General features: G+C 33.1%; 1 protein-coding gene across 1 annotated transcript in view; it reads left to right on the top strand.

The window, feature by feature from the left end:
• Si (sucrase-isomaltase) overlaps positions 1-15,232 on the top strand; it is a 73,787-nt gene that overhangs the window by 33,320 nt on the left and 25,235 nt on the right. The window contains exons 20-29 of the mRNA XM_059264731.1: positions 657-781; positions 2,043-2,131; positions 3,887-3,936; positions 4,606-4,776; positions 5,015-5,170; positions 10,857-11,063; positions 11,280-11,434; positions 12,768-12,936; positions 14,881-14,977; positions 15,090-15,202. Of these exons, the coding sequence (XP_059120714.1) occupies positions 657-781; positions 2,043-2,131; positions 3,887-3,936; positions 4,606-4,776; positions 5,015-5,170; positions 10,857-11,063; positions 11,280-11,434; positions 12,768-12,936; positions 14,881-14,977; positions 15,090-15,202 (1,332 nt within the window). The remainder of the gene's footprint in view (positions 1-656; positions 782-2,042; positions 2,132-3,886; positions 3,937-4,605; positions 4,777-5,014; positions 5,171-10,856; positions 11,064-11,279; positions 11,435-12,767; positions 12,937-14,880; positions 14,978-15,089; positions 15,203-15,232) is intronic.

The raw sequence follows: 15,232 nt of genomic DNA, 5'->3' as shown, positions 1-15,232 counted from the left end.
TCCCTTCTGTAAGGTAGCACAAAAGTTCCTCCCAAATCTACTGACAGATTTGGTTTACTATCAAATTATGTCACTTTGGAATGTATACAAGGATAGTGGCAGGGATGTTTCAAAATGATATACTCTTACGTTTAAGGTTGCACTATTCTGAGAGTAATATATCAAATCAAGCTCTACGTCCATTAGCTGAAGAATGTACAAAGAAAATGTGGTTTACATGCAACATACTATTACTCACACGTTAAAATAGTGAAATCCTGTCTACTACCAAACAATGGGTCGGGTCTAGAGGGTGTTCTATTGAATGACAGAGACACACTAAAGACAAATACCATGCATTCTCTATAAAATATAGACATATGTCTGAATGAAGAATCATTAATTATTAGAAGCATGATAACTTTAAAAAAGAGTAGAAAATGTGGGTATAATTGTTAATTATTGTAGGAAGGAAATATTTCTCTCTATCCTATTTTATATTTTAGAAGAAAATGAACTTATTTTCATATGCATTGAAAACTGAATGAAAATTATTTTCTCCCCATGATTATAAACAAATACATGGTTAAGTAGATAAAATGTATAACTTACAAACATTATGAAGAAGTTTAAAACATGCATTAACAATAAAAACAATATTTGTTCTTTAACTATAGGGTGAAAAAAAGCCATGGAGAAAACAAAGGATTGATATGTACCTTCCAGCAGATAAGATAGGATTACATCTTAGAGGAGGCTATATCATCCCAATCCAGGAACCCAGTGTAACCACAACAGCAAGGTAAAATGAAGGGCCATTTCATAGTCATACAGGCTCCTTATGCTTTATTTGTTGTATGTAGTATGTCTAGTATCCTAGACTACAAACTTCATGCATGTCCGGACTCACATTTTTATAAATTTATAACTCAAGTATGACACTGCCTGACCTCTATTTTCTGCAAATATTTATTGAGAAAATATGAGTGAGTACATAAGGTTACATTAGCCTTTTAATACTTTGGTTTTCTGGAATTGATTATGTTTACAAGTGTTTCATGAAAGTTTTCTCAAAGATCAATCATCACCCAGATCTTCCTGAACAACAGAATCAAACTTTGGCTAATGTGTGTAACATTTTCTTTGTAGAACAGTTGCTAGGTCCCTATAGTATCAGAAGCGTTATCTTATGGTGATACAGCAAGAAGATATGTAGTAATTGACCTCATGATTCAATTTCATTCTGACTGACCTCACTTTTGAAATTATTGTACATTTCAATGTTTTAATTTTAATGTTTAAAAATAACACTATTTTAGTTAGGGTTACTGTTGCTATGATGAAAAACCATGACCAAAAGCAAGTTGAAGAAGAATGGGTTTATTTGGCTTACACTTCCACATTATAGTTCATCACTGAAGAAACTCAGGACAGGAACTCAAGCAGGGATGGAACCTGGAGGCAGGAGCTAATGCATAGGCCATGGAGGGGAGCTGCTTACTGATTTGCTCTCCATGGCTTTGTTCAGTTTGCTTTCTCATAGAGCTCAGGACCACCAGGCCAGGGACAGCACCATGCATAATAGGCTAGGCCTTCCCACATAAATAACTAATTAAGAAAATGCTCTACAGGCTTGCCTACAGCAGGATCATATGGAGGCATTTTCTCAATTGGGGCTCCTTCCTTTCAGATGACTCTAGCGTGGGTCAAGTTGACATAAACTTATCCAGTACAGTCATATTTTCATTTGAGTAGGATAATTAACGTGTTTCAATTTAAGGTTATATTGGTTGAAATGAACAATCTATTTACTTTAAAATTTTATTTATATATATATATATATGCTTATATATTATGTTTTTGTTTGTTTACATGTATGTGAATTACCTTTTAACTCATAATAGTACATTTATATTGAAATTATGAATACAAAAGTATATAGATATCAGTGTTCATTTGTTAATAAACAACTAAAACTTCTTAAGTGGAAATGTATTTGTTATAAGTTATAATTTGATTGCAAAATTATTTTAATTCTGTACAAACCTCATTTTACACGGTAGCCGTAAGAATCCTCTAGGCCTCATTGTTGCATTAGATGAAAACCGCACAGCAAAAGGAGACTTCTTCTGGGATGACGGTGAAACTAAAAGTAAGCCTCAACAACATCTGCTCTGATGACTTGCTAATTCAGCTTTATTCATAGAGATTGCATTCATAATGATATTTTTATGTTTCTTTATGAAATTTGACATCACTATTTGACTTGTTTATGTGATTAACATATCAGCTTTGTGAACTGCTTTGACAAATGTATGTGATTCTTATGTTACATTCATACTTTTAATTTGACATAATTTTAATTTGTCAAATTTTCAATGTAGGAATTGCATCATGTTTTTGAGTATTTTGGATAATTCATTGTAATTTTTAAACATGAAATGTTATTAATGAAAACAAAAATGAAACCAATAATTTCAGATGTAGTTAATGTCAGTATCAATTTATTTAAGGTAAAAAAATTTCCTTTCCATTATTCAGAATGCTTTAGTTTATAGTTTGAGAATTTAGCACAAATAGAAATAAACTAAATAATTAATAAAACAACCACAAGCCATTTTATTATACAATGTTAATCATACCTATTAATTTTATGTTTTTAGATTTAATTGATCCTTTAAAATTTTACTGAAATTATTTTAATTTATTTATTTTAATATGTGACACTTAGATAATAACCATTTTATATGTATCTACAAATATTATCCTATAGTCTCCAATTGAACTCATTACTTTTCAAATCTTATTAAATTTTATTATCTTCAGTTTCCTTCAAATTTGGCTAGTACTACTCTTCAGTTTGCTTATAACAATGCCTTGGGAATGTTTTAATACATGTATGATACAGACATCACTGTTTTCTTACATTTCCCTCATTAAATGTCAGTTTATTTACAGGTTAAATTAGTTTTTAATATCTCTCTACATTCATTCCCTTTTCCAGAATAATGAAAAATAATAAATATAGAAATGTGAAATAGAATTGTGCTATATCATGTCTTCATAGAAAAACATGTAATTTCATAGCAAAAATATAAGAAACAAATATCACTTGAAATAGTAATTTATAACAACATATCATTCTTTATAATCTTTCCTGTTGTTTTAGTAATGGAGACAGGATCCCATATAGCCCAGACTTGGTAACATTCTCACTCTGCTTTCTCTACCTCTGCCTCTCCAACTGGGATTACAAGCTCCAGCCAATACATCTGAGGAGAATAAGTTTTGTTTCTTCTGAATTTCTAGACTCTTTTATTACTCATGAAAAAAAACTAAATTAGATAATATATTTCACAAGGAAATGAGATAACAAAAATTTAGTATCTTATTTATTATTTGAAATACACATACCCATATATGATGTTAATTTTAATTACTTAAAAATGATATTATAACTGCATCATAATTTCAACATGTCTCCTTTTTCTCTACCTCAAATCAGGGCTGACCATTAGATGCAGGATAACCATGTTGAGCCTCTTCCCTGGGGAAGACATTCTCCCGCTCTCAGCAATCATCAGTTGGCTGTAGTTCATTGTGTAAGGTTGAGTCCTCAGGAGCATTCCCCCACATACATGATATTTTTAAACTGTGCTCCCCACACATTAATTCCCTTCAGCCCACCTTGTAGCTGCCCAAGCAATTTCCTTTTAAACTTCTTGCCCTTTTTTCTTTTTAGTATAAGTCTTAACCTCTGAGTCTAGTTACTAGAAATGTAAAAGTAATTAAAACTGTCTACAGCACTTCATTATTATGATTTTAAAATAACTATTATATAAATGTAAAGTAAGAAAAGAAAATTTATTTCACTTTGATCGAATAACTATTTATTTTTCAATTTCAGATACCATAGAAAATGGAATCTATATACTGTACAACTTTTCGGTTTCCAGTGTAAGACATTGTTTTGGAAAATATATGTGTTTCTTAATGTCTGTTTTATAATTTACTATAGGCTACTTCTGGGGAGTGCTTAAATTTCTCTCCAGTTTTCAATAAAATTCAGTTAAAATAAATTGTTGAATTAATTGTTAAATTGAAATTATTAGATAATGAACAAACAAAACCTTTTTATTAACTGTATTAGATTATATTTATAATGAAGCTATGCATTGATTATTTGTTCTTCCTTAAGTCTATTTTAACATAGCTTGGAAAATAATTTCTATATATTTTATATGTTTTAATATGTAAATCACAGTGATAATTCATATATATTTGGCGATAAAAATGAAAAGTATGTGCACATTTAATTTTTTAAATAACTAATGAGTTTTTTCACAGAAGTTACATTTCTTTATTTGTTCTAACAATTCTGAGTTATCTCTTATCAATATAAAGGCTAGAATAAGAGATATTATATATCAATGACCTCATACGTGAAGTCGTCATTAATTCTAAAAATAAAGTTTTATGACATACAAACAAAGTCAATTATATGCACAGTGGTAACTGGTGGGATGGAACGGTGGACGCCTCAACCATTTCCTTTTTTATTCTATCCATTAATGGGGTTAATATCAAAGGACTTAACAGCTAACATGGCATACCGTTCTTCCTCAGAATGAACTGATTGCTACTTGCACACATTCAGCATATTCAGAAGGAACTGCCCTCTCATTTAAAACAATCAAAGTCTTTGGGCTGACAGAGACAGTCACAGAAGTCACAGTAGGAGAAACTGCTCAGCAAATGAATGCTCATTCTGGCTTCACTTTTGATGCTTCCAATAAGGTAAACTGGTCCCTTTAAAATGTCTGGTATATGTTTTTACCTTCTTTCATACTCAAGATAGAGTTCTAGATATTCAAGTCACACATGTGTTTCTCCGCCCCCTTAGGTTTCTGTTCTTCAAAAAAATATATCAAAATATTAAATAATTCTGAAAACCTACTGGGTTTGCTGTACTTTGAAATACTTTTAAATTTACCCATCATCAAGTTAAAGAATTAATCATTCCTTTTTTCCATAGGTTCTCTCAATTACAGATCTCACCTTTAATCTTGGAAAAAACTTTATAGTTAGATGGAATCAAATTTTCTCAGACAATGAGAGATTCGGTTGTTATCCAGATGCAGGCATCGCAACGAAGGATGTGTGCGAACAGAGAGGCTGCTTATGGCAAGAGGTAATGGCAGTTTTCTTGTGAACAAATATATGATTTTCATGTAAGCACATTAGTGGGAAATTTACACATGCATATTAAATTCAACAGCATATAAATTACATTCATTTGTGAATCGTTTTGTATTGAAATTTACACATTTAAATGGCAATCAAATTTTAAATAAATTCATTCTTTAAAGACGTAGCTTATCCAACCTTGGTCTCAACAATTCTCGCTCATATAAACCGTCCTCATTCTCGCTAATTGGACTCCCAGAGATCCACCTGGGGCCTAGTCATGGATCTCTGCATCCAGATCCCTCAGTAGTTGGATGAGGTTTCTAGCACGACAATTAGGGTGTTTGGCCATCCCATCACCAGAGTAGGTCAGTTCGGACTGTCTCTCGACCATTGCCAGCAGTCTGTTGTGGGGGTATCTTTGTGGATTTCTGTGGGCCTCTCTAGCACTTTCCTTCTTCCTATTCTCATGTGGTCTTCATTTACCATGGTCTCCAAGGTTGGATAAAGCACAGAGACAAATAGCCAAACGAACGGAAACACATGAAATATGAACCAATGGCTGAGGGGTCACCAACTGGATCAGGCCCTCTGAGTGGGTGAGACAGTTGATTGGCCTGATCTGTTTGGGAGGCATCCAGGCAGTGGCACTGGGTCCTGTGCTCATTGCATGAGTCGGCTGTTTGAAACCTGGGGCCTATGCAGGGTCCCTTGGCTCGGCCTGGGAGGAGGGGACTGGACCTACCTGGACTGAGTCCACCAGGTTGATCTCAGTCTGTGGGGAAGGCTTTGCCCTGGAGGAGATTGGAATGGGGGGCGAGCTGGGGGGAAGGTGAGGGGGGCGGGAGAGGGGAGAACAAGGGAATCTGTGGCTAAAAAATTTTAAAATAAAATATGAAAAAAAAAGACGTAGCTTAGCAGATGACAGATGAAGTGAACAGATAAATCACTTTTCATGTGGAATGGATGATAAGCTTTTCCCTTATAAAGTAGCATTTCGTTGTACTTCCTCTGTTCATTGACCACAGCTGACTGGCTAAATTGGCAAGGTATTTTGTCAGTAGTGGCAAGTACTTTCAAAACAAATTTTCAACCTATAAAAACTTGGATACATGTCACTCTGGGATGCTCTAGTTATTTTGGCCAGTCTGAGAAGAATGATGGCCATGTACAGCAGGTGTTTCTATCAGTGCTATAGGACAGAGGGATCAATGTGAAACATTCTCACCTGCTATGCTTATTATTCAGTTCTCGGCCTTTTCTTACATCTCAGAGTTTTGAGAGCAGGAAGCATTTATTTATAAGACCGAGTAATTAAATTTTCGTGTTATAGGACTAAAGCTACAACACATCATCCATCAACTTCCCAGGGGGTTCTACTTATGTGAAATAAGTCATAATTTCTGCTTCCTGGAAAATGCCCCTTTCCTATCTGTTTATAAAGAAGTGCATAGTGTTTAGCATTAGGAATAATTAGGCACATGATAAGTAAAACAACAAAAACAATTGCTTCTTTGTAACAACTCTGAAGGGGAGGAACAATTCTGAAGTCAATGCGAAGAATGTTAAGTGGTATTTGGTACTCATTTATCATGAATCTTATTGTTTAAATGCAGTTACAATCCTAAAGGTAACTAAGAACAAATTTTTTCCTCAAACACAGGTAACTTCTAAACATCAAAAAGTGTTAAAATGTACTTTCACAGAGTCAGTAATACTTAAGAAAGAAATATCAGCTGGTAACATGAAAGGAGTGGTTATCCACCAGCCACATTTCACAAATAGTAAAAAAAAAAAAAAAGGCCAGTGTGCGGGAAACAGAATTAGTGATGGAATAACATCAAGAATTGTGTCATAAAAACACAAAAACAAATCATTTAGATCAATCAGATAGTCATTTTTTAGAATAATGAGCCTTAGCCTGAGGGAGGTTGCTGGTAAGATACACAAATATCGAATCTGAATTTCTATTTTAATGCTGCCATCATTGTTGCTGTGTTGAAAAGACTGTTAGAGAGCCAATCAGTTAATTTGCTGTGGTCATATTTAAATCAATGAATGATTAGTCTCACACATATTTAACAAAAAAGCCAAGAATTTTTGTTTTCTCATTAGTGTGGAAAAAGGAGAAGAACAACTATTGACTTGAGGTTGTTGGTTTGAACAATTGGAAAAAAAAAGAAGTGTGTTAGGAGAGACTGAGGAATCTTTGTGGTTGAGGAGCAGGCTTGGAGGAGAAGCTTCTGTTTTAGATATATTGAGGTTGAAATTCCTAATAGAAGTTCAAGTACCTCTGTCAAGTAGCAACACACATTTAAACGTCTTAAAGGATACTTCCTCATCACATGTCAGCATATGTGAAGTATTCAAAGTCATGTCATGGGATGAGATGACCAAGGGAGTGAACATGAACAGAAAAGGGAAGATCAGGTCAAAGACTAAACCCTGAATCCTCATGGTTCTCCATCAGGAAAACAAAAAGTAGCAAAAGTATTAATATAGAAAATTTGTGGGCCCTTGGTAAGGAAGTTAAAATGCATCTTAAGCCAGATAAAATGATCTATCATTTAAATTACAGTTATAAATCTATGAGAAGAAGACTTAAAATTGACATCTGGATTTGGTAGGATGAAAGTCATTAATATTATTGGCAAGTAAAATGTTGAATGGGTTTTATGGCTACTTTAACTTAGTTAAACTAAAATGAAGTGAAAAATTGGAAATTTTAAGGTAGTAAATATGATAAAATTTTCATTTTTTTTCCTGTAAAGGAAAAAGAAACATGGAGCTGTGGGGGAAAGGTTTGTGAGGTGACAGTGTTTTTACTTTCTTTTTTAAAATTTATTTATTTATTTTTAAGAAATGTTCTGTTCATTTTACATACCAACCACAGGTGTCCCTCTCTTCCTTCTTCCCACCCCCAGCCTTTCCCCCCAACCCATTGCCCATTCTCATCTCCTCCAAGGCAAGACTCCCTGGCTGGAGAGATGGCTCAGCCATTAAAGGCTAGGCTCACAACCAAAATATAAGATCGTTTTTACTTTCAAAATGGGTTAAGTACAATCAGCCAATATTATTAAGGATAACCTATATGAATAGAATAATAAGCCATATAGGAGAAACTGGAGCTGAGATAGAAATGTCTCCCATCAGAGGAGTACTGGATACACAACTAAAATGTTTCTTATTTGATATAAACCAGACAGTACATACCATGTACTGGGAAGTGACATGATAAGTAGTTGTGATATTCTGCTCTGTGTTGTATTCTGATTGCTCTCCTTTCCACACTCAAATAATAAGGAAAGCCGTGAAGTCATAATGTAAATAAAAAAAAATTGTTGGCCAGCAGTGAAGAACAAATATTTTTGCACAGGTTTGGTGATAGTGGTTGAACAGTGAGAAGTCAACAAGGGTTTCAGCATTAGTACCCACTGGGTCTGTTGTGATTTTAGGAAAAGTGAGTGATCAACACGGCGCTGTATTACGCTACTCGTACATATCTTCATTCCTGAAGCATAATGCCAATTGTTTGTTCCAGGATGTGTGAATTTATATCGAGAATATAATATGAGAACGCTAATAAGGGTGTATGGATTAATGTCCATTAAAAATGAGGGAATTTAATGATGGAGAACTATGTCAGCTTGATAAGGAAGGAGTCAAAGATAAAAAGTAAAAAACAAGACAGCATTGGATGGTGTGGTTAATCCAGCTGCATTCAGACTGTGCATAAGTCATGATGCTTATTCCGATAAGAAAGCAAATATAAAATTTTTCTTCACAAGACACTACAGAAATGAATCACTGATATTATCGGGAAGCATAGACTTTCCTAGAATTGAGGTCCATTAGAGATTGCTCCAAGTCCACCAAGTGATCAGCAGTCTTTGTGTTTCTATTTAATCTGACATTAATTTTTCTGAGCCCTAAATGTCCTAATTGATCTGATGTCACTTGAAAACATCATACCTAAACTACTCAGAATTACTACTTTCAAAGTCACAGCAACTTATTTAATTCTCTAACATAGAGATTTATTGCCACATTGTAAATTTGTTTTAAAACAAACATTTTTTTTTTAAATCATGTATTTTAAGTTTAGGCATTTAGAAATTTCTTGGAAAACTCAAATTACTTATTTTTCTGTTGAATACTTATCATATAGGTACTTAGGCTGTTTTTATGAATTATTTTGTTCAGTTTATTATTTTTTTAGTTTTATATGGATGGCCATTTTGCATGTATGTTCAGTGCATGTGAAGGTCAAAACAGGATGTCCCATGGCGTGGGACTAAAATTTCAAAAGGTTATAAGCCACCATGTTGGTACTGGGAATCAAACCCAAGCCTTCCAAAAGAGAAGTCAGTACTTTTAACTGGTTAGCCATCTCTCCACTTCTCCCTAAATTACTAATACTAGAATATACACACTCTAAAAGAATGTCAGTTCTAATGGGAATGATAAACAAGAGGGTGATGGTGAAATTTAGGAAAATAACTCTGATAGAGTCCCGTAAAGTTGACCATTGTGTGAACTGAATTTCGAATGTGAACCACAGTATTCATATTTTAGAAGGATTGCTTTAAACTGATATTTTAAGCACCTAAAATCTGAGTAGCTAAAGCAAAATAAATTTGTTTTTTTTTCTTGTAAATAGAAATCCAAGTTTGGTTTGTCAGCATTTTAATATGATCAATGCGTCAGATTCTTCTATACAGTTTTGTCTTCAAAGTTTATCATAGCTATTGACATTATATTTGCAAGCTACCCAGTACAAGGAAGTTGGGAGGAAAAGACCATCTCGATGTAATTAGTTTGTATCAAATTCTTTTAAGGAGATTTGGGTGTTTCATAAAATTTCTGAAAAATAGACTGAAATATGGAGAAATGTATTGCTTCTTGAGAAACTATAATTGATCAATAACTATGGAAGACTGTGAGAAAATGCTATAGTAAGCTATTTAATGCTCAATGCTGTAGTTATCAATTTCCCTTTGAGTACTGTCTATTACTGTGTCAAATAGCAGATATAAAATATCTTAATTCAGAGTTCCTGTTTTAAATTTTGATAGGAATGCCATATCCAGCTTTGAGTATAAGCCATAAAAGATACTGTGTTAATATCAGTATAAGTGGAAGAGAAGAAACTACAACTTTATATTTTACAGTCATTTTCAGAAAGAGAAAATAGCAGCATTGTGAGGCATAAAATTACATACAGGCAAAAATTAAAGTAATGTTTATAAAAGCAATACAGTTTATATTATTTTGCATTGAAAAACAAACATTTGATCACTTGTGTCTACTATTCTAACATTAGAGTCAATATGTAAATATGTGATATAATAATTTAGAACATATCTCAGATGAATAATAGATTTTTTTTATTATGAGTTACACAAATTGTTACTAAGCTCAGATAACATCTTCCTGTTTGATTTTTGTTTTTTTTGTTTTTTTTGTTTTTGTTTTTCGAGACAAGGTTTCTCTGTGTAGCTTTGCGCCTTTTCTTGGAACTCACTTGGTAGCCCAGGCTGGCCTTGAACTCACAGAGATCTGCCTGGCTCTGCCTCCCGAGTGCTGGGATTAAAGGCGTGCGCCACCACCGCCCGGCCCTGTTTGATTTTTTTTTAAGTTCAAGTTTCCAATGCTTATACTTTCTGATGTTGAACATGTATTGCTTTTAGGTTCAAACACTATCCGGTGCACCTGAATGCTACTTTCCTACAAACCACAATCCCTATTCATTAACTTCAGTTCAATATTCGCCAACGGGTATAACAGCTGAACTCCAGTGGAATCCTGTAAACGCCAGAATAAACCTTCCATCTAATCCCATCTCCACTCTCCGTGTGGAAGTAAAGTATCACAAAAATGACATGCTACAGTTTAAGGTAAGTTTCAAATAAAGTTTCTTAGGAGAAAAGGTTAAACAATTTAATATTCTACTGACTTCTTAGTTTCTGCATTTGCAATGTTAGGTCTGTAAGGTAGATATGCAGAATCAGACAACAATTCTAAGTGCTCTCATTGGACATGTTATTTAAAACATGTGCTCTCTCAGCAGTGAGAATGAATACTCCTGTGTTGTTACTGTTTCTCTGCAATAGATTTACGATGCCCATCAGAAGAGATATGAAGTTCCAGTACCATTAAACATTCCAAACACTCCTACAAGCTCTTATGAAAATAGACTCTATGATGTTGAAATCAAGGAAAATCCATTTGGCATCCAGGTTCGAAGGAGAAGCAGTGGAAGGCTTATGTAAGTGATTAAGTTATTTGATACAAAGGAGAAATTTTTTAGTTTAAAAGAGCAATATGCTAACAGTTGGAGGTTTATTATTTTCCCAATTTTAATATTTTTAAATAATATACTCATAGAATCATATAAAGACTCATTTAAAATTCCATTTATTTTATAGGTATGATTACTTTTATTAGTAAGTATTAGATTCAGTAGTATAATAATGTAAAGCAAATTCATGTTAAAATACATAGTGAGTGATAATAAGATATGCAATTAGGAGTATATTATGCAAATGTACTATTAAAACTGTTGAGAATATTTGTGAGATCTGGAACCTGATACATACTGAAAAAAATAAATTGAGCAAAATATGTATTGATATTATGGTGAATAAATTTATTTAAAAAATCACTCTCTTTATTTTCACCAATTGCACCAGATTTAAAAGCATTTTCAGTTCAGCTCTGCAAGCCTTCTTTTAAATGATATCAGGATTCTGTCAGTTATTGGCAGTGTTGATGCAAATAAAGAAACCCTGACTGACCTGGCTTAATATGATTTTATTATAAAAAAATTTTAGTTTAAAAGATTAAGAAACAAAGTCATTCATGAAGCAGGCACTTGGGGACTCTTCTTATACAGTAATTTCAAAAATGATGCAAAAGCTTTGAGTGTGCCTCTGATTTTTCATAATACAAACACCTCTCCTTTGCTGGCCTTGATTACTTTTCATCCTTCTTTCTATCTTCTCACAAATAACTAAAGTAAAATGCATTCCTTTAAAATACATTTCTTCCTATATTCCATGTATTATAAATGCAAAATATAATAAAAAATGGCTGACTGCAGTAGCCGGGAAGAACTTGAAGTTGAAGGATTTTTTTAAGTTATAGAAGTTAAAAAGAACAAAAACAATGATTACCCCAAAGGATAGATCACATTTAATTTTAGGATATAAATCAAGGAAACAATATAATTTTTAAAAGTTTTATTTTTAAGACAACACTGAACTAAAAATGAATACATATAATATAGTCTCATCCTATATTTCCACACAATGTTACATAAAACACAGTTTACTTGTTAAGTCATTAACTTAGTCAAGAAAAAATATATATTACAGTAATTACATATATTCATTTGAGGCCTTGAGGTAATTAGGGCTATGAGAAACATTATCTCTTTTAAGATCACAAAGAAAGAATTGACATTATTATTTGCAATATGATTTTCTGTTTGCATACAGAAAAAGTATTTGTTTACTTTCAAGACAACAAAAATAACTACAGCTATTACTTTTTATTTTGCACATATTTAGAGTGATAGGCTTATTTCCTTTTATTTTCAGCTGGGATTCTCGCCTGCCTGGATTTGCCTTCAATGACCAGTTCATTCAGATATCTACTCGTCTACCATCACAATATGTATATGGTTTTGGGGAAGTAGAACATACAGCATTCAATCGAGATATGAACTGGCATACTTGGGGGATGTTCACAAGAGATCAACCTCCTGGTGTAGGTACCCATATGTGGCTGCCTTATGAGGAAGCTAAGATAATGATGGGGATCTAGTTCACTTCTTTGAAGGCTGATAGCTCAAGATTGAAACAATGCAAAGAGTGCCAGAGATTCACAGAGATGATGCAGTAGTTTTCTAAAAAAGATAAACAATATTATCAGAAATCATTGAGAAAAGTAGAGAAAATACAATTTGTTGGGTATTTTAAGAAAGTATATTGAACAATTTCTTTTAATTTTACTTCATGTTTTTATCTTTTAATTTTTGGAAATGTATTTTTAATTTGGGTATCTTTTTTTGAATCCACTAAGTCCAATTAGTGGTTCCCATATGCACATGGGCTCTGGATAATCTAGTGGAGCATGGGGAACCCACTAGTAGCTGTTTGTAAAGAGTGATTCTCTCTTCCTAGTACTCATTAATGGTAGCTAACTCTCAGCTGAGGGTGGGACACTCTGGCTCTCCTCCCTAATCTGTATGGAGATCCATTGCAGACAAATGCAGGAACTGTGAGTTTACGTGTACAGCAGTCATGTTATGTCCACAAGACAGCATTTCACAGAATTCTCCTTTCCTGGCTCTTACATATTTTATGCCTTGTCTTCTGATATGTGACCCGAGCCTTGAAAGTTGTTTGGAGATATAGATGTTCTATTTGTGACTGAGTAGTCACAGTTGCTTAGTTTAACCGTTTTGAACAGTGATACATTTTTTTTTTATGACCAAGATCAGTAGCAGCTCAAATCTGTAGAAATAAACATGACTTTGAAAAGTAATTTGACAGCATGCTCATTCAGAAAAACAACGTCAGTAGGTTCTCTGCTAGAACCTATGGCTTCTCTAGTCATGGTTTTTGACCGTGTTTGTAGTATTAGGCCTGAACCCCTCATGTGGGCTGATCTCAAGTCCAATCAGGACAGCAGGTGGTTACTTCCATATACTATCTCGCCACTATTGTCAAATTGTGAATCTTGCCAGGTGAGTCAATATTATAACATGTAGGCTCCAGCACTGGACAAGACCACTGATGTCTTTTCTATCCCCAGAAACCTGCATAGCACCTTGCAGCATTTATGAAAGCTAACCAGTTTCTTTAACCTTTCCAGCTACATTAAACAAAACATACTTATTCAATATTCTTTGAAATAACTGCTTATAAATTTTAAATTTCACTGTTCATGTTACATATAATACTTAATTCAATGAACAATAAGTAATATTATTATCACAATTTCAAATATATCATTAATAAATGTGTTTTAAAACTAGCTCACCTTTAGTTTTACTTGCAATTGCTGCTTAAATTATACATTTAGGAACAATAAAATTAATATTGCATTCATTTTGTGGTGATACGCACAATCCATTGCTATCTTTACTGTGTTGAAATTGTATCAGAATCTATTTTAAAGAAGGCTATATCAAAATTATTTCTGAAAACTCAATATTAATATAATAATTATTTGATAATTTTATCTTGATTCCACATTTGAATAATTTACTAAAATTCAAGTTTAGAGACACAAATTACATGTTATGCATATGTAAATTTGTATCCTTATGAACTCTTTCTTCTTGACAGGTTGATTACTTACATGACTATGATTTTTTTCCAGGATGTTTTATTTTAGGAAAAATGTCAACTTACAAATAAAGTGAGACACCTAACTTCTTGAAAGAAACGTAACTACTCTAACACCAGGGTTGTTTGCCAGTTATTCTTGCATATATCATATTCATTTTCATGCTCTGTGGAAGTATTATTTCAAACAAAAGAAGTAATAATTTTAGACGAAGTACATTTGTTTCATTCAAGTACTGTAACTTGGTAATCAGGAATATGTTAATTTCCAAGATCAATTGTAATGAATTTAAACAACGTTGCTGTAGTTTGTGCTTTAGTTTTCCTTAATATACATTATGTTTTTTATATGTTTCAGTATAAACTTAATTCCTATGGATTCCATCCCTATTACATGGCTTTGGAAGATGAGGGCAATGCTCATGGAGTTCTGTTACTAAACAGCAATGGAATGGGTAAACCTATTACTTGTTAAATTTCTCATATTAAATGGGTAAATGCGATTCAATAACAAATAGATGTCTCACATATAAATAAAAAAAATTAAGTCTTATTTTGAATTTTCAGATGTTACTTTCCAGCCAACTCCTGCTCTAACATACCGCATAATTGGAGGGATCTTGGATTTTTACATGTTTTTGGGACCAACCCCAGAAGTTGCAACAAGGCAATACCATGAAGTATGATTAAATATTCATTTAAAAACTATA

This window comes from Peromyscus eremicus, chromosome 6 (genome assembly GCF_949786415.1).
Source record: "Peromyscus eremicus chromosome 6, PerEre_H2_v1, whole genome shotgun sequence".
Classification (NCBI taxonomy): domain Eukaryota; kingdom Metazoa; phylum Chordata; class Mammalia; order Rodentia; family Cricetidae; genus Peromyscus; species Peromyscus eremicus.
The sequence above is the reverse complement of the archived record's forward strand: the minus strand, read 5'-3'. Positions and strand labels throughout refer to the sequence as shown.